The sequence below is a fragment of the Gambusia affinis genome, linkage group LG11, assembly GCF_019740435.1.
Source record: "Gambusia affinis linkage group LG11, SWU_Gaff_1.0, whole genome shotgun sequence".
NCBI classification, from domain to species: Eukaryota; Metazoa; Chordata; class Actinopteri; order Cyprinodontiformes; family Poeciliidae; genus Gambusia; species Gambusia affinis.
The window spans coordinates 7339587-7357452 of NC_057878.1; the positions used below are offsets into that span (position 1 = coordinate 7339587).

The 17866-nt window shown below is 38.5% G+C and overlaps 1 protein-coding gene across 3 annotated transcripts; it reads left to right on the forward strand.

The window, feature by feature from the left end:
- The first annotated feature begins 788 nt into the window (after positions 1-788).
- Positions 789-17015, forward strand: stam2 (signal transducing adaptor molecule (SH3 domain and ITAM motif) 2). 3 transcript variants are annotated; one of them, XR_006372227.1, is made up of 15 exons: positions 789-1114; positions 3768-3852; positions 3993-4068; positions 4814-4909; positions 5410-5556; positions 8673-8739; positions 8915-9113; positions 9602-9696; positions 9875-9957; positions 10034-10121; positions 10206-10260; positions 10345-10492; positions 13581-13747; positions 14868-16228; positions 16605-17015. XR_006372227.1 is itself a non-coding variant. In XM_044132874.1 (15 exons), exons 1-15 carry the CDS (start codon positions 1075-1077, stop codon positions 16606-16608), a joined length of 1542 nt encoding a protein of 513 aa, XP_043988809.1. In that variant the 5' UTR covers positions 824-1074; the 3' UTR covers positions 16609-17015. The 3 variants fall into 3 exon arrangements, 2 of the variants coding, with proteins under 2 accessions (XP_043988808.1, XP_043988809.1); XM_044132874.1 differs by having other exon boundaries at positions 824-1114; positions 14868-15059; XM_044132873.1 differs by having other exon boundaries at positions 14868-17015.
- The last annotated feature ends 851 nt before the right edge of the window (positions 17016-17866 follow it).

The window sequence follows — 17866 nt, forward strand, 5'->3', positions numbered from 1 at the left end:
CAAACAATGAATCGCCCGGGACTGTCGGGCAATATGCTGGGCCATCATGTCTCATTTTGTTTTTGTACCAAATGAAGAACAGATTGCGACCAGTAGTACAAACATAATATGCTTCCACTTTTTCATATTTTTTTTTTTCAAACAATGCCATATAATGCTCAAGGGAATTGTGTGTTTAATGTATGGCAGTTTTTGAAAATATTAAAATTTATTTTAATATGATTTTTTTTTAAGCAAATGCAATGTAAAATAAAAACCCTTGATGTTTAATACAAATGTTTGCTATAATTATCAAAAGTGTTCAATACAGAAAACAATACAATAATAAATTGTGGTTCCAGCTCGAGTAGTTGTGGGCTGTGTGTCCTATGTATGGGGAACAGAAAACACAAAACTCATCCTAACAATTGATAGTGATTTTTAAACTGATTGACTGAATGTAACTTGTGAGTTGAAAAATAGCATTGTGTTTTGACAAAATAATTTCATTTTGAGTTCAATTGTCCGTGTTTTGATGAAGTCGGTGAGTGTAGAAAATAATGTTTTGTAACTTAAAATGACGAGTTGGTGTTTCTTCGTAAAAGCTGTTTTTGTAAATGACAAAAATAATTTTTTTGTGCAGATATTCTGAGACGTGCAGATACCGTATCTGAGAAACCGACTAATAAAAATTGTGTATCCTCTCTTTCTCCACTAGAGGTTGCCATTTCACTTAGAAATTACACCGAAACAACGTCACTTTTAAATTGAGATTATTTAGTCATTCCCATTCTATTAATCTGCGCATAACGTTCTGTATTACGTATAAACAAACTACGTTTACATAAAACTCACAAAATGCGATAAAACTTATGACTTCCATGCAGCTCTCTCTCTCTTCCTCACACAAGCAATCATTGGATTTGAGTAATACTGCTCAGGCATTATGCGAGACAGCCAGGCTTCCGGAAGAGCAACTGGTGTAACTTTAATGGACAAGGAGGAAGAGACGTTTGTTTAGGTTTAGTCTCGGGCAACACATCTACTTTTCCCTTATCCTGGAGTAGGGTTTCTCTTAATATTTCATCGTTAAAAATGCCTTTGTTTTCCCAAAACCCCTTCGACCAAGATGTCGGTAAGTATAGCGCTTGTTTTGGGGGCCTTTTAGTTTTAACTGAGTCAGTGTTGCTGTCGGGAACTGAAGCTAATGCTAGCTTAGCAGCTGTAGTTCGATGTGGAGTTATTTAAGCGCTGAAAGCTTCTGTAATGTCAACAGTTACAAGTATGGATATAAGTGTTAACTTATAATACATAGACTGATTAGCTGTCAACAGCTTGTTCAGCGGTTTTTGGTTGGTTGTGTTGAGGACTGTGTGGTAACCAAACTTCGAGTCTGACCAAAAGCTGAATTATCGGTAACACACTTGTACCCAAAACAGCACAGCAGTAGTAGTTTGTTTCTTTCTTTTCGATTTGTAGAGCTTTTGTAGAACATGTTATGGTTCAAAACACGATGTGAAAATAATGTTGATCATATCAAAATTATATATTTTAGTTTACAGTTAATGACTGAAATGCATAAAATTAATTAAAAGAATAGTAATCTGAAATGGGTTGTTTTAGAACATTTCATTTTTATTTAAGCACTTTTAAAACTTAAGGTTTATGTGTGATGGTGAATAATTTGAAAGGCCAGGATCATTGGTCAACAAGGCATTATTTTGTGTTTTAATAATTTGGTTGATATATAAAAAAAGACTTTCTCAGGCGTGAATCTCAAACATTTGCCATGTTTTTAAGTGTAATAATGGGTCAAAATATCAAGTTAAAGGGGTAGATTTGGACCTCAATTGACAGTTTCAGTGGTACAAACAGCATTTGAGTCAAACAAAAAATATGTAATTCTAATTTCCCACATGGTCCAGCTCATCAAATTCTTAGCATTTGTTTTCATACAGCATTATGCTATGCAGTTACACTCTGTGGGCTGTTGTGAAGTGGGAAAAGCCTCCTCCTGTCAGGCTTAGTTAATCTACAGCACCTGGGCCTTCCTTAAAGTGAATGTTTGGAACTCCCACAGCCTCCGCATGATGAATGATGTCAACGGTTCATGTCCATTGAACACCATTGTTTTTCTCATTCTTGCCAAAAGTAGATTTAAAATGACATTACTTTTTTTTTTTTTTTTTTTTTTTTTTAATTGGTGGATGAGCTTATTTCACATCCACATTGTTACTATGTATATGTAGAGTTTCAACCCGCTGTATTATAAGCCTGGCGGGCCACCAGGCTTTACTTGTGCCCCCACCAAGCTTAGCATTGCTTATTTATTTAAGTCTTTTTAAAATGTTTGCATTCTGTAAAGACTTTATAGCTGGTGTTTAGGTGTCAATCTTGCAATATTTCAATAACATATGATTGTCAAGTGATATTTTCAAATTTCCTGTCAACTTTAAATATTTTTTAACTCAAAAATACGACGGGCTGCTGGATGAATGGAAGTTCTCTGGGGGAAACCTTGTGTGTGTATATATGTATATATATATATATATATGTATGGAAAGAGTGTTCTATTCCTTTTTTTAAGCCAGCTGACCAGCAGTGGGTGGCCCTGGAACATAAACAGACAACCAGTGAAAACTTGAAGAACTGTAGGACAGATGCAGCTTAAAACTACAACAGAATCAAACCGTCCCTTTTAAACATCTTGATACCAGATTACGGCCTAATTTTTATTGGGGTTTTGCTTTTTATTTAGTTTACATAAGCAATATGGTTTTTTGATATTACCATCACTGAGCCCCACACTTTGCTGCGATTTTGAAATATGTGTCTTTATTTTTTCTTCGTCTTCTTTTTGACATTTAAAATAATAATACAAAATTTGTATTCAGGTAGCTGGCTTTACAGGTTAACCCATGTTGTTGGGCATTTATTCAAATGCCGTTTGTAAAACACCAAAATGGAGCATTGTGACATGAGCAACTAATGCTGGGTAGGACGCTATGATGTTGATGAAACTACTGACATTTCAGCGAGTTTTGATATGCTGTTTTTTTTTTTTTTTTCTGCAAGTGGACAAAAGTTGTAATGCATAGCACGCCTCTTTCACCTCAAATTATTGCCATCTGTTGTTTAATGATAATTCTCTGGCCACTGTAGATGCAACTTTCATGATGCCCATGTAAATTTTATTCAAAACATCCTCGTTCTCCTGCTGTGTCTGCCTGTGCAACACACCACGTTCTTGTATGACCAACAATGGCGCAGTGTGTGAACTGAAGAGTCATGAGTGTTGTGACAAATGTTCATTCGGGGAATTTCCTGTCCCTCGTGTTACTCAGAGCCGTTCGGTTTCACAGTAAATCTACCTCCATCTCAACAACTGAGGTGGATTTTATCTATTTTTTGTTAAGTTTCCAAAATAACATGGAAATCCGGCACGGTTACTGATTGATTAATTTTAACTGGCTATCACGGATATTTACATTTGAGTAACATGTTTGTCTCTGCGATTTTACTTTGACAGGGAAAAATGACAACTTCCTGAATTGGAACACTGATGAAATTTTCTTGAATTTTATGATTCATCTGCTAAGATATTATTCTAACTTAGAATAATAGGCCCTCGAGCAACATGTGTTAACTCAAACCTTCAGCCGCTCCGTGCTCGACGTGCGAAATTTCACCACCACCAATCGGGGATGGCATGGGAAACAAGCCGCCATGATGCCAGCGAGCCTGTTTTCTCGCTTCACCATATGTGTCCATGTTCGCATATTTTTCAGAGAAGGCAACAAACGAAAACAACACAACAGACGACTGGGGGCTCATTATGGACATTTGTGACAAAATTGGAACGACGGCCAATGGGTAAGACGGAGAAGGGCTTTCACATTTCGGCAGAAGTTTTGTTTTTGTCTTGGACACTAGAAGTAGTCTTAGATCAGACACAGTGTCCTGTTCTGGTAATGAATGAGTTTTTTTTTTTTTTGTTGTTGTTTTTGGTACAGACCAAAGGACAGCTTGAGATCCATAATGAAGAGAGTCAACCACAAAGTGCCCCATGTTGCCATGCAGGCTCTCAATGTGAGTTTCACACAGCAATTTAAGAAGAAAAAATGTTAGATTCTCCTTACACACAATATATTCAGAAACATTGAACTTGTTTATCCTAGAATAGTGATAGTTACTTTTTTATATTAATAGAAAAAAAAACCACATAAATTAAAAATATAAAAATTTCATAAATACATTTTTAAAGCGTTTTGAAACAGTTTATTAATTGAAAAAAGTGTCATAATTTTTAGAACACTTTGATTCAACAATTTAATAAAATAATTGATTGATTTATAAATATATTTTATTACATTTCAGACATCAACTTTACTTAACATGTTTATTTAAATTAGTGAAGTCATTTTAGTAACATAAATATATATATATATATAAAGTGTTTGAAACCTTTAGAGAAAATTTGACTTGACTTTTTTTTTTTGCTTTAAGTAAAACAAGCCATATTTTATTTCTGAGCCAGTTTTGAAAATGTTTTTTTTTTTTTTTTAACAAGATGCAACATAAAGATCTTTTCTTCAGCCATATATTCAGAAAAAGTAACAAGTCTTCTTATTTATGTATTTTTGTGCAAATATTATATCTAAATTTGCTTTCTGTTTTGCCTATAATACCACGCAGTCATGGCATCAGCATTCTTCCAGATTTCGTATCAAACCTAACCCACTGTTATTTAATACCTATTCACCTATTAGCACAGGATTCTGATTATTATGTGCTTTTATCAGCTGCTGTAAAATGCCACCGTCTTGTTTGACAGCTGCTGGGTGCTTGCGTATCAAACTGTGGCAAAATATTCCATTTGGAAATCTGCTCGAGGGAGTTTTCTGCTGAAGTTCGCAGCGTTTTGAACAAGGTACGTGTCCTGCCGGAGGCTTTCCTTTCTCCATTTAGTGTTTGCTCGTCTCCTGTTTTTTATTCCGCATGTGTACGATGCATATCCACACCACCTCCTTCCATCCCTCGGCATTTAATTAAGCTGGCGGTTAAAATATTCCACTGGGAAACGGGACACTCCTTCAGAGCTCAATGATTTCTCATAAACATCCAGCATAAAGTTATTAAAGCAGTAGCATCTTTTTAATATAAGTTTTTGAGCAATATTTGGACACGGGTGATGTATTGAGTTGCACTTACAGTAATAGTGTGTCTTATTGGGATGAACCATGCTAAATAAAACATTTTTGCCTAAAAATGTTCCCTTTTCACATTTTTTATATTCAAGGCTATTTCCAAATCTTCTGCATACAAACATTTAACATTTTTTTTTTTAGGGGTGAAATAGGGTTCAGCTGAACCTGCAGTGATCTGTTTCAGACACGAGTGACATACATTTGTGTTTCCTGTAATATTCAGGCCCACCCCAAGGTGTGTGAAAAGCTAAAGGCAATGATGGTGGAGTGGGCAGAAGGCTTCCAGAAGGATCCCCAGCTCAGCCTGATTGGTGCCACCATCAAGAGCCTGAAAGAGGAAGGAGTCAGCTTCCCAGCAGCCACCTCACAGGTGGGTGGAAAGTAAATGACATGTTGACCCTGTGGGAGGTTTTGTGTTTGTACTCCAGAGTCGTATAAAGTTCGTATAAAGCCCCATAGAAAGCAGTTTCCAGGTCAATTGTTGAAAACACATCAGACTTCACATCCAGACCTCTAAGTTAGAATCTGTAGATCTTTTACTGTAGTCCAAATCAGTTGATGAGTTTAACTTGTCATTCGTTTTCCTGGTGGTTCCGATTCCACAGTAAACCAGGCTGGGACGTTTAGTGTGTTTATTGGTTGGAAGTGTCTAAGGCTGAAACGATCCCTCGAGGAAAATTCATCTGCGTCGAACCTTCGTTAAATTCTGTTTTATTACGTAGCGCGCCGGGTTCCGCCCGGATCATTATTTGTGGTGGGCAGCGCTCTCACTTCCGCCTGTGAGTTGTTGTGAAGTGCTAGCAGCGTGGTGTTGAGTTGTGTGGTGTTTTGTCAGAGTTTGGGGAGAAATAAGGATTGTTGAATATTGCGGTGCAACGGTTGGACTACGACAGTTTTTGTGCCGTCGGAATCACTTTGTCATGGGGAGAGAGAGAGGAATCCTCAAATAATCGTATAAATATTCTATAGAGTACTCGATTACTAAAATCTTCTTTTACAACAGCCCTTTGGATGTGTCCAAAACCAAATTTACATCCAGGAAGCAGAGGCTGCGTTCTAAGCTAGTAGAAAATATTGAGAATTTAAACATATCAATAGTCTGTTTCTCTGTAGCCTGGCCATTGCCTTTATATGCAGTTTTGCCATCTCATTCTCATCTCTCTTCAGTGCTCCGTCTGGGATTTCTCCAATTGAGATTGATTTCTCTTTCGGTCTGTGTTGGCTTCCAAATAGCAATCAATAAAAGTCGTAGCAAAAGCAGCGTATAAGACATTTTATTTATCACTGTAACAATTCATCAAATAACTCAAGAACCTCTACTATTAAAATTCCTCATCAAAGTTCAGGCAGACAATTTGTATTTGACAATAATGTTTTTATAAATTACATTGAATTATTTAACATGTCTTCTGGACGGATAGTTTTGTGTTGCGTGACACTCGCTCTCAATGAGTCGTCCACGAATGCTAACCGCTATTAGCATAACAAAGGGTGACCAAACATCCTCTTTCCTCATCTTGATTAATTTTGAGAAGATGGGATTTTGAAAAAGATGTTCTGCTAGGGTTTACCGTGTCCCACAATGCAACAGAATCCTCCCTTTGGTAAAGCGGCTGGTGAACATGTCGGCTTGAGGTCTGATCACATTCACACCTTACGCGAACCACCGCTAGAGTTTGTTTGGAACTGCATGTTTTAACGTCTGTGTGTGTTTAACACAGGATTTCAGTTTTTGTTGAAAAAGGATTTCCGGTGGTTTCCGCTCCGCCGCATGACTCGTGTATTGTACGTTAAGTAAATGTAAGAGTCACAGGTTGAAGTAGAGCTGTTGTAAAGTCTCTGACCTACAGTTTTGTTGTCTAATAGTCGGATCGAATTTCTAACGGTGCTTTATTGGTGACATAATTTAAGGCAGTGGTCAAAAAATCAACGGGGCACACACACCGTTCAACCAGACATAAACCTATATTTTGTTTTCAAACTCCACTGAAGTTAATTTCACACTTCAGGTTGCAACAAAACAAACTACAAACCATCTTTACAGTGAAACACTTTAGTGTAACTGTTTGTTTTTTTTTTCATTCATCCATACTGCATGGGCGCGGCCCACACTTTGGGAGCCACTGATTTAAGGAGTGTCTCACACTGTGTGATACAGAAGTGTTCATATGAATGCACTTTGTTACATTACAGCCACGATTGTCAGTGTAGGCTAGTGGGCTTTCTTTTTATTTGCCATGCACACAGTAACTGTGGAGTGAAAGGAAAAGGTTAATGTGTTACAAATGACAAACGGTGCAGGGTGGTTCGTCCATGCATTCAGCCCCACTCAGCACTCAGTCAATGCTTTACTTCGTCAAATCTTCTTTCTTTTTAATGTTTGCCACATTTTTCAGCTTTTTGAAAAATGAATAAAATCTTTGTTGCTTTTTACTTTACAAAATGATTTTTAAAAAATATCCCGTTAAAACCCAATATACCAAATAAAAAGACACAAACGCATTTTTTTTTTCTTATTGTCTGAAGTTAAATCAGACCAAACTCATCCAAACTTAGAATGACCAAAATTCTAATTGGCCCAGAATGTTGAATTAGTAAGACATTATTAACAGCAGTGATGAATCATATCATGTAATTGTGAATTGAAACAGTCTTCTTTAGTCAATTTCTACAGTATTGTTTTGTGAAGTGTGAGGCTGGAAAAATGTGAAAACTTAACTCAAAAATTTTAAAAAATGTTCCTGTGGGGGAGAAAGGTTCTGGAACCTGGCATTGTGTAGGTAACATAACATCGTCGTGCCTTTAAGTTTGAATAGTTTTTCAGTGCAATTTGTTATGAGATCAATTTTCCAAGATTGAATTGAAAAGTAGAACAGGACTAGATGACAACACATCTCTTTGTTAAAGTGTAAAAGCCAGCAGCTCAGTTGGGGTGTGAGGAAGCCGCAGCAGACAGGTGCCACACCGAGGCAGCAGGTATGACATTTAATCTGTAAAAGCTCATGAGCAAACATCAGCAGGCTGCGTGGCTCAAGCTGCGCCAGTATTTCCCTTCGCCTATCATCCATTCTGAACACAAATGTCGTTTTTTTTTTTTTCTAGTTTAAAAAAACCCCCCAAAAAAACACTACGCCGGCATTTCTCTTTATCTGAATTGAATTGCATAATCATTTTGCCTGCTGGCCACACAGCGTGCGCGTCAACGTCTCTGGAAGCAACCCAGATTATGACGTTGAAGTAGAAATTTAGATTTTCAGGAAATTACAAATTTTGTCCCTTTAATGCTTTATATTTATTTGTACTCTCTGCCTGTTCGCTGGATCGAACTCTTTCTGAGCAACACGTGATACCCAGCATGAGCTGCAGGTGGCAGGAAACCAGTTTTTTTTCTCCCCCATTCAGTCTTTGTGCAACACATTCTCCTTCCTCCCTGTTTTGTGTATTCACTCACACAGATGTGACCTTATGTTTCTATATTGACCACAGGGATCCAGCACAAAGGTCAGCACACCTGCTGCGAGCAAAACACCAGACGACGATGACCTGGCCAAGGGTAAAGATGGACATCGCATATATTTACTGTTTGATGCATTATTCAGCAAAAGTCTGACCATGTTGTTTTATAAATTACATTATAAGTTCTTCATCTCCTCTACTGTTCTTCTAAATAAAAATAAAAAAAGAAAGTCAATTTAAAAACTGTTCTTTTATTCTTTTTCCTCTCGCAGCCATTGAGTTATCCTTACAGGAACAGAAGCAGCAAGCAGAAACGCGACCTCTGACCCTGACCTCTGACCCACCAACCAACAATGACGGCGGCGGAGGGCAGGAGATCCGAAAAGTGCGCGCACTCTACGACTTCGAAGCAGCCGAAGACAACGAGCTCACCTTCAAAGCCGGAGAACTTATTATAGTTTCGGACGACAGGTAATATTTCATAACTATGAGTCGACGCTGCTGAATCAACTAAAGACCACTGGATGCAGATAAACGTATCTGACTGGATAAGTTTAGGGAAATGATGTATTTTGGAGAAAAGCGCTCGTGAATGTGTAGATATGGAAGCCAAGGCGATGTCGTATTGTTTCTTTAACAGAGCAGCCGCTGCAGAAACACAGTTGAGATATTTTAAAAAGACAATATGATCATTGAAATCAGATTTGAAGTTGTCTTTAGCATTTCAGCGATTGGCGCAGCTAGCATTACAAAAATGGAAAATAAAACAAGACCTGTACTTCCTAAAGAATATTTGGAGGATATTACACAGGCGTCAGGAGAGTTTTACTTCCTGACGGTGTTTTGTAGCTCCTCCAAACGCCGCTTGGATTGTTTTCTGTGTTTAGCATGCATAGGTTCAGCCTCGAAGGCCTTTTGAATTGATCTGCATTTCTTTTATGTGTTTTTGTTTTTTGCAGTGATCCAAATTGGTGGAAAGGAGAAAACCACAGAGGAGTCGGGCTCTTCCCCTCAAATTTTGTCACAACCAATTTGAATGCCGACCCAGAGCCAGGTCTGCTTTTTATTTCTTTACTCTGTAACAGTTTAGTTACCGTACCGTAACACAAACAGGCACATTCCTCCCATGTGCTTATATTTGCCCTTTTCTGTTTGTCTTTCTGCACCGCTGCCCGATTTACCCGGGAGCAGATGTGCGTCGCTGTTTCTAATTGCTTTCGCTTCCTCCACAGTGGCTTATGTTGAGAAGTCGGCCACTCCGGAGGAGACGAGTCTGGAAATCAAAGCCGAGCCCGAGCCGGTCTACATCGACGAGGTAACTCGTTTTCTGATGAACATGGATTTATCAACCCACACCGCCTCCTGATGAACCTGCCGTTTTCCCTCCACAGGCGAAGATGGACAGAGCGCTGGCGCTCCTGCAGAACGTGGATCCTGCAGATGCGACTCCTGACTCCGCAGAGCTGATCCAGCTGGAAGGCATGCATCTGAATGCTGCTGCAGATCCAAATCGACTGTTATTATCTAAACTGTTTTTCTGTCTCTCTCTCTCTGACTGAACAGGTGCATGCGAACAGATGAACCCGCTGATTGATGAGAAGCTACAAGAGATCGACAGGTGTTGTTTTGTACAATTTTTGCAATATATAAACGCTAGCATTAACTTAAACGGTGTTGCGTAACGTCCCGTTCCGCGCCCCAGGCATCACTCGGAGCTGTCAGAACTCAATCTGAAAGTCATGGAGGCCTTGGAGCTTTACAACAAGCTCATGAACGAAGCCCCTTACTACGCCGCGTACTCCAAGATGCAGACGCAGTACGGCCCACCTGGCTCTTCTGTGCCCATGCAGGTCAGAACAATTCAATTCAATAAAAAAAAGTTGTTATATATTGGTGGGTTCAATCAGCCTTTATTTATAAACTGTGTGAACACCAGTGTAAAATAAAATGACTCCTTCCAGAGGAAAAATCTAATGTAGAAATATCATAGATATGGCACAAAAGCCCAATAAATTTATTATCATGCATGCCAACACAACCACCTGGACATAATAAAAACTCTTTTATAATTTATAATAATCTGACTAATGGAGGGAACGCTGAAAAGTAAAATGCAAGAAGCCTGTAAGATGAATATTAATTGCAAAGAATAAAGTCCTTTGCCTAAAGATGTACAGAAATAAATACAAATCTTTAAAAAAGAAATTAAATATGAGTAAATGTAGTATGGCTGCACAATATGTAACTATGATAGTATGGCTGACATTTTAAATGGAATAGATCTTGACTGTCAGATGTTTTTTAGTTTTTTTTTTAACCGTTATACATATCACATGTCTTAAGTGCATTGACCATTTTTAACAAAGGCATTTGACCAAACGTATCTGTTATTAGCTTTTGCAACAGTAGACTACATCCGTGTTTCCCAACCACCGGGCCGCAGACTGGTACCGGTCCGTGGACCAATTGGTACCGGGCCGCACAAGAAATAATTAAATATGTCCTTTCTATGTATTGAGTCTGGACGAGCTTTTATTTTGAAAATCCTAAACCGGATGCTGTCGGTTACGTCGCCAACATGCAGCAGAAAGAGTTAGAAACAACGGCATCTGTCTCGATTTTTACAACGCAAAAATTTATGAGGGGTTGACCGGTCCACTGTACTAAAAAGGTTGGGGACCACTGGCCTACATGATGCGTTTATGATGCATTTCATGTTGTCATGATGTAATGTCCTGTACAAATAAACTTGACTGATTCCTCCTACCTGGCAGTCCTCTGCAATTCTGACATTGCAATGTCTGTTATAATTACATATATTGTGCAGCTGTAATACACTGATAAGTAAATAATGCATAGATAAAATAAAATTAGAAGGTGGATATAATTATGTCATTCCTTTGCAGCTTCATCTGAATCCAAACTTTAAAAAAATGTAAAGAAATCAAGCGAAATTGAACTCAGCCCCACTATTGACTGGATACTGAACAATGTTCAGTAGTAGCTTGACAGGAACTGGCAAGATTCACAAATCACTAAAGGAAATGGCTGCTGATGAGCTATTTTATACACTACTGATCAAAATCTTAAGACCAGTCAAAAAATTGCAAGAATTTGCATTTTGCAACATTGAATCTTAAGAAGGTTCTAAGTAGAGCTTCTCAATGTTAAAAGGACAAATCAGTGCAAGAGACAAGAACATTTGAGCAGGGAAATTGTTGTTTTGGGGGGTTTTTTGAAAGTTTTTAAACATCACAAATCTGTGCTTTGCATTGAGGGTTTTAGTCGAACAGACTTAGATGATGTATTTGAAGCTGAATGTGCTGTCGCAGGAGAGCCGCTTGCCTTTGCATCTGCCACACAAGTCCTGTCTATGGGGTCGTTTTGATCAGCTGAAAAAATTATGTTTGAGTATAAATGCAGTTTTCAGACAATTCCCTGCTCAAATGTTCTTGTCTCTTGCACTGATTTGTCCTTTTAACATTGTGAAGCTCTACTTAGAACCTTCTTAAGATTCAATGTTGCAAAATGCAAATTCTTGCAATTTTTTTGACTGGTCTTAAGATTTTGATCAGTAGTGTATGTGTGCATATATATATATATATATATATATAATTTAAAAAAAAAATAAAGATGAGTATTTTTTATAAGTTGACTTAAAACAAAAATATGAATTCAGATTGCTGGACAAACACGAATCGCATCTCTTTGTTGCAAAGCACTGCTGGCTCCATTTTTTTCTGTGGCATGTACAGAATCAATAGGAAGCAGAGCTGTCATGCATAATTTAAGGCTGGAGCCGTTTCACAGTTCAGAAAGCTGAAGTGTGAAGATCCGGCGTTCAGACAGAGGTCTTGTTCTGGAAAAATCTTCTACGCTGCTTTTCTGTAACTCTGCAATGAAATCACAGCACTTAATACTCATATATTCTGCTTACTAATTCTGATTTATTAGAGGGTTAACTAAGAAAATCTTGAGAACAAAGACGCAAAGCATTGACTGCGTTACATTTGGGTTCAGTTTCTACCCTCTGTCTTTATATATCCTATTTTTTTCCCCTTAGTTTTTCTTGGGAAGTTGCAGTCAGCATTTTTCCCTCCTTTGAGAAGCTGGGGCAGTTTTGCACTTTTCAAGCAGTGACTTTTTTTTCCTCCTTCTTCTCAGTAATGATTGATGGTGCCGACTCTCCCTGCAGATTTCAAAGTCTATCAATGTCACCGGTTGGGTCTACACTCAAGTACCCTTCAGTGCTGCTTTTGCCTTTCTTGGGACTTTTTTTTTGTTGTTGCTTCAGAATCCAATAAAAAAACAAAAACATTTCCCAGTACTCTTTATAGCAGCAGTTTTTATTTGTGTTTTATTTTGGGGATAATGCCTGATATCCAGTGGATTTCCACCAATCTTTAGGAGTTTTCTTATTCCCGTTTGCTAGTTGTTTTTCTGTTTGTTTATTCTTTGGGGTTTTTTCGGGACGCCAAGGTCTAACTTTGATTTTGTGAAAGAAAATTAGTTAGGAATGTTGAATGAAAATTTACTCATCAGGGTTAATAGATGAGGCTTTGAATTAATAGTTTCACTTAGAAAACTATGCGGACATATTAGTGCCAGTATGCATATAAAAAAAACAAGAGGAGTAAATTTCTGCCAAAAAATCTCTGAAAATTTCTAGAAAGACATGTTTGAGCTTGAAAAGTTGAAAATTTTGCTCGTTTAAAAAAATGTCTAAAATTGGTGTCAGAAATTTTATAGAAAAAAAAAAAACCCCTTGGAAAACCTTTTTGTCATAGTATGTAGCTTTAGATTTACCTGTTCAGTGTTTGGATGCTACTTAACACCTATTTTTATTCCTTTTCTTTGCTGTTTTCTTGAGGAAGTACATATAATTCATATTATATTAATATGAATAATAATTCATATTAAACCCTGTTCATTTATTAGGTTTACCTCGGACCAGCTGGTGCCCCATACCTGCCTCCCGGCGGTCCCCAGGTTCCTCCTGCGCAGCCTTACTCTCTACCCAACGACCAGCCTGGACCGCTGCATTCAATACCCCCCACCGTCACAGCGCCCCCTCACAGCCAGGCTGCTCAGCCTCCCTACATGAGGTAAAAAAAAAAAAAAAAGATTAGCCTCAGGACAGATCGGAGGCCGTCAATAGAGGCTCCCTGCACTCCAATAAAATAATGGCGCCAAAGAATTTTTTATCCCTACAGCCTTTTCACATTTTTTTTTACATCAGTAAACTTCAATGTGTTTTATTGTTGTTTTATCTTACTTGATGGGGGGAACACAAAGTGTAAGGTAAGGGTCAGTTCAGAACAACCTTTTTTAGTTCGCTTTAATCAAACTCTAGTTTGTTTGTCTGGAAAATCTGGTTAGTTTGGGGAGGTGTGAACACACAATCGTCAAAAAAAGAAAAGGAAAAAAAGATCCGCCTATAAACCTAGACGTTCGGTTGAACTGAGCTCTGGTGCAGTTTGAATTCATTTTTGAATACCAGGTGGACCGAGTATACCGCTGGGCATTCTGGGTAAATACAACCAAAACAAACGCAACAGTTCTCCCGCGCTAGTGGGAGAAATGACTTGTGGTCTGTTGTCGGAGACAAAAGTGAAATCCTACAACTGCTAAATCTGACTCTACTTCATTTTTATTTGCATTTTGTGAAGAAGAAAGTTGCAGTTGTGTCTTCTTCTGAGGTTTTGGTGTATTTTCCGTCAGTGGTTTTTGGTGCAGCGCCACCACAGGCAAGGAGGGGAACAGGTTTGTGAATCATTTGGATTGTTTGGCACAGTGAAAGAAAACCAAACCAGAAAATGTAACAAATGTTGGCATATTTATCCCCAATCGAACTGGGTTTACCACAATATCTGATGTGAAAACACCCCAAGAGAACAGATAGCATAGCATTTTGAAAGTAGGACCAAAAGTTTTGAGTCTGGCCTCATCTGATCAGAGCACCTCCCTCTATTTGTATCCCATTCGCAGCTTTAGGAAAACTGGACTTCTTATGAATTTAAAGTCCCTTTAAAATACATTGAAGTTTGTCTCTGTAGGGCGTAACTAAACGTTCAAATGGTATGAACGCTTCTGCAGGTCACTTTCTTAAAACCTAAGAATCCAATGAAACCCAGACGAGAATTTGGTTCAACGTCTCACCAGTCTCATTCCAGTTTGACTCCAGTGGTAAACAAAATTGTGTGTGTGTGTGTGTTTCCTTCGCAGCAGCGGGATGAACTCCCAGTACATGACCCAAGCTCCCGGTGCTCCTTACCCGGCCCAGGCCATGGATATGTCAGCCTATCACAACGCGGCTAACATGCCTCCTGTGTCTTACCCTGTGGCTGCTCCTCCTCACCAGGCCGCTCCTCCTCAACAACATCAGCAGGCGGCAGCGTACTACCAGCAACCTTTGCTGTAAATCTCTACACAGACCTTCAGCTCCACTCTTCTAATATTCCAGTTTTTGTTCAATCAGTTGAACTGTATACGTTTGTTTGTTTTTGTTTTTGTTTTTCTCTGCTTTTCTTCGGCCTTACAATGTTGTTGTTGTTGTTGAGGGATCTGAAACGTATCCGGGCGAGCACCCAAGTCAGGAGTCAGCTGCCGTCTGCGAGGCAGAACACAAAACACTGTTATTTATCTAACGTATTGATTATCAGCATTTCACAATTCATAGTTCAGCAGAAATGCTGCTTTTGTACAGTGCTATTTTCGACGCGAGCTTTGACGAATTCCCTCTGAATGTAATGTTTGGCGCTGGAGACGGGCTGATTAGGCATCTGACGAACGGGAGCGACGCTTATATTTTACCTTCACACAGCCTCGTTTTGGAGCTCACACAGGGAGATCGGCGCAGCAGCAGCTGCAGCCCTCCTGTCGGCAGTCTGCACAGATTAGGCTCTCGGCCTAATAAAAGAACACGCACGGGCAGGAATGAACCCATCCTCGCACTTCAGGCAAGGCGCAAACAGAACACAGGCCTTGGCAAGAGCAAAATATATTGGCGGTTGGCAGGGGGTTAAGAGGGCGGCGGTGTACTTCTTTGCTCTCGACGTGCGAGCCGCATGACGGCACGCTGCAGCCAGAACACGTCTGGTATAGAAAGCGGCCGGCGAGGGTAAACAAAGCAGAAAACACCAGATGTACGTGGGCAGAGAGAACTGGGCTCTTCCTAAACAACAAGGCGATGCATGAAAAACTGTAGCTGCATGATGGGCTAAACGGGGGATGTCAGGTTTATTTGCAGCAGCTTTCCTATGGGATTTGAGCTACAATCCTTTTTGTTTATAATTCCAAGACTTAAGGTTATGTGAAGGAAAATTAAGCTCAGTCTTTCTCCTCTGAATTGATCTGAGGGACTCGTCTCTCTTTCTGTAAAGCCAGCTCTTCACCTTCACCAGCATCCATGTTTTAAATGTCAAAAATGTTTTAGCATTACTGTAAACGGATCACCGCTTTCCCACAAACTCGCTGCCTTGCATTCTGCCAAGATATTTATGTAATATCTAGTTTTGTGCTTTTCCTTTCTTCCTCTGTGTGCATTTGAGGATTTTCTTGTCAGAACGTCTTCATCATAAATCGAGGTAGGGTTTTCAGAACCTCGTCAAGTCATGGGGGGGAACTACTCGAATTTCTTAGTTTGTTAATCGCATAAAATGCTGCGTCATCTGAATGTTTTTACATCTCTCTTAGTAGGGGTTCCTTCAATTCAGTGGAACTTTAGAATCTCTGTTTATGCAAATGCACATTATTGAAATCTTTTAACTTCATAACATATTTCAAGATCAAATATGCACATGATTTGATTATATATATGTATATGGCTATTATAAATGTGTAATTTGCATTGTTAAAACTAGTTATGTTGTGTTTTTTTGGCTTCTGCTTTTTCTTTGTCTAGGTTATTTGCAGAGGTTTTCAGTAATGTCTCAATGCTTTGAACCTTCTGTTGTTTTTCAGATAAAATGAAGGTAGCGTTCATCAAATCTCCCGACTATGTTGCAGTGACCCCCTTCGGCCCCCGTCAGAAGTGGTTTTAGCAGAAAGTGTCCTGTTTCTCGTAGCGCCCTGCTGTTGTTGGAGTTGTACATTAAATGTGAAAATACCTGGATTTATTTTTCATGTTGATATTGCACCTTAGCTTTATAAACGTTTATTTACCACTGACTGCCTTGATTTATTATTTTTCTTCTTCTTCTTCTCTAGAAATCAAATAATGACAAACATGTTGGGTTAGCGACCTCTTTGGATTTGTATAATTCTGTACATTTGAAATATTCCAGAAAAGGTTTCTTTATCCGGGATTTTAAAACTGCTTTTGTAACAGAGCAATCTTATAAATATTCTTTAAAATAAAAGAAATTAAATTAATCTGTCCCTCCTCACTTTATTTTTTATTTTTTGTCTTTAATAATTTTGATCCGCCCAGAAAGCATGACTTATTCATTAAAGCTGCCCTTTCTGTAACTGCTTCCTATACTTCTAAAATAGGTGCAGCTGGAATGACGGCGCTGTGGTGTTGAAGTGCAAATAAAATCTGCACAGGGGTAAATATGCAGGTTGAGCATTTGCTGTTCCAGTCTGTGTGTGTGTGTGTGTGTGTGTGTGTGTGAATGCTTTCCTCATATCTGCTGCAGGATTACAAAAAAACAAACATGCTGCAGTTGGGCGATCAAGTCTGCTGAGGAAGACCGAGAATGTTTTATCATCTGTTTGTGTTGACGAGATGCAAGAGCCAGAACTTTCCACCGGGTTGACAAGATATGAATGAAGAAATTTAGGACCTAAAACAAACCGAGGAAGAGGCTAATCTGGGCCACGTTTTGACTGTTCTGGAGAAAATCTTTAAATTGTAAACATTAAGACCAATAATGGAACCAATAGGCTGATTTATTCTGCATATTTTACATACGATAGTGAAATGTATTTTTTATATGTTTAGACAAAGCAAAGATATTAAGAATTTAATAACATAACCTGAGCAATAACATAATAGTTTGGTAATATTCTCTAATTCAGTTAAAAAGGGAAGAAAACAAAAGTATTTGCTGATAAAATCCAAATTTCTGCATAATTTTACCTTAGCAATCAAACTTCTTAGTTTGCCAACTTAAAATTTTCAATAAATTTGCAATGTAATGACAAAAATAAATGAATGTGAACATTTGATTTATACACTTTCATAACTAGAACATGTTTGAAAAATTCTGTGATGGACCATC

Bases quoted from the DNA above. Each gene is read 5' to 3' on its own strand.
- stam2 (XM_044132873.1), top strand. From the start codon at position 1,075: ATGCCTTTGTTTTCCCAAAACCCCTTCGACCAAGATGTCG. The intron at 1,115-3,767 runs GTAAGTATAGCG...CATATTTTTCAG, and splicing joins CCCCTTCGACCAAGATGTCG to AGAAGGCAACAAACGAAAAC. The intron at 4,069-4,813 runs GTGAGTTTCACA...CTTGTTTGACAG, and splicing joins TTGCCATGCAGGCTCTCAAT to CTGCTGGGTGCTTGCGTATC.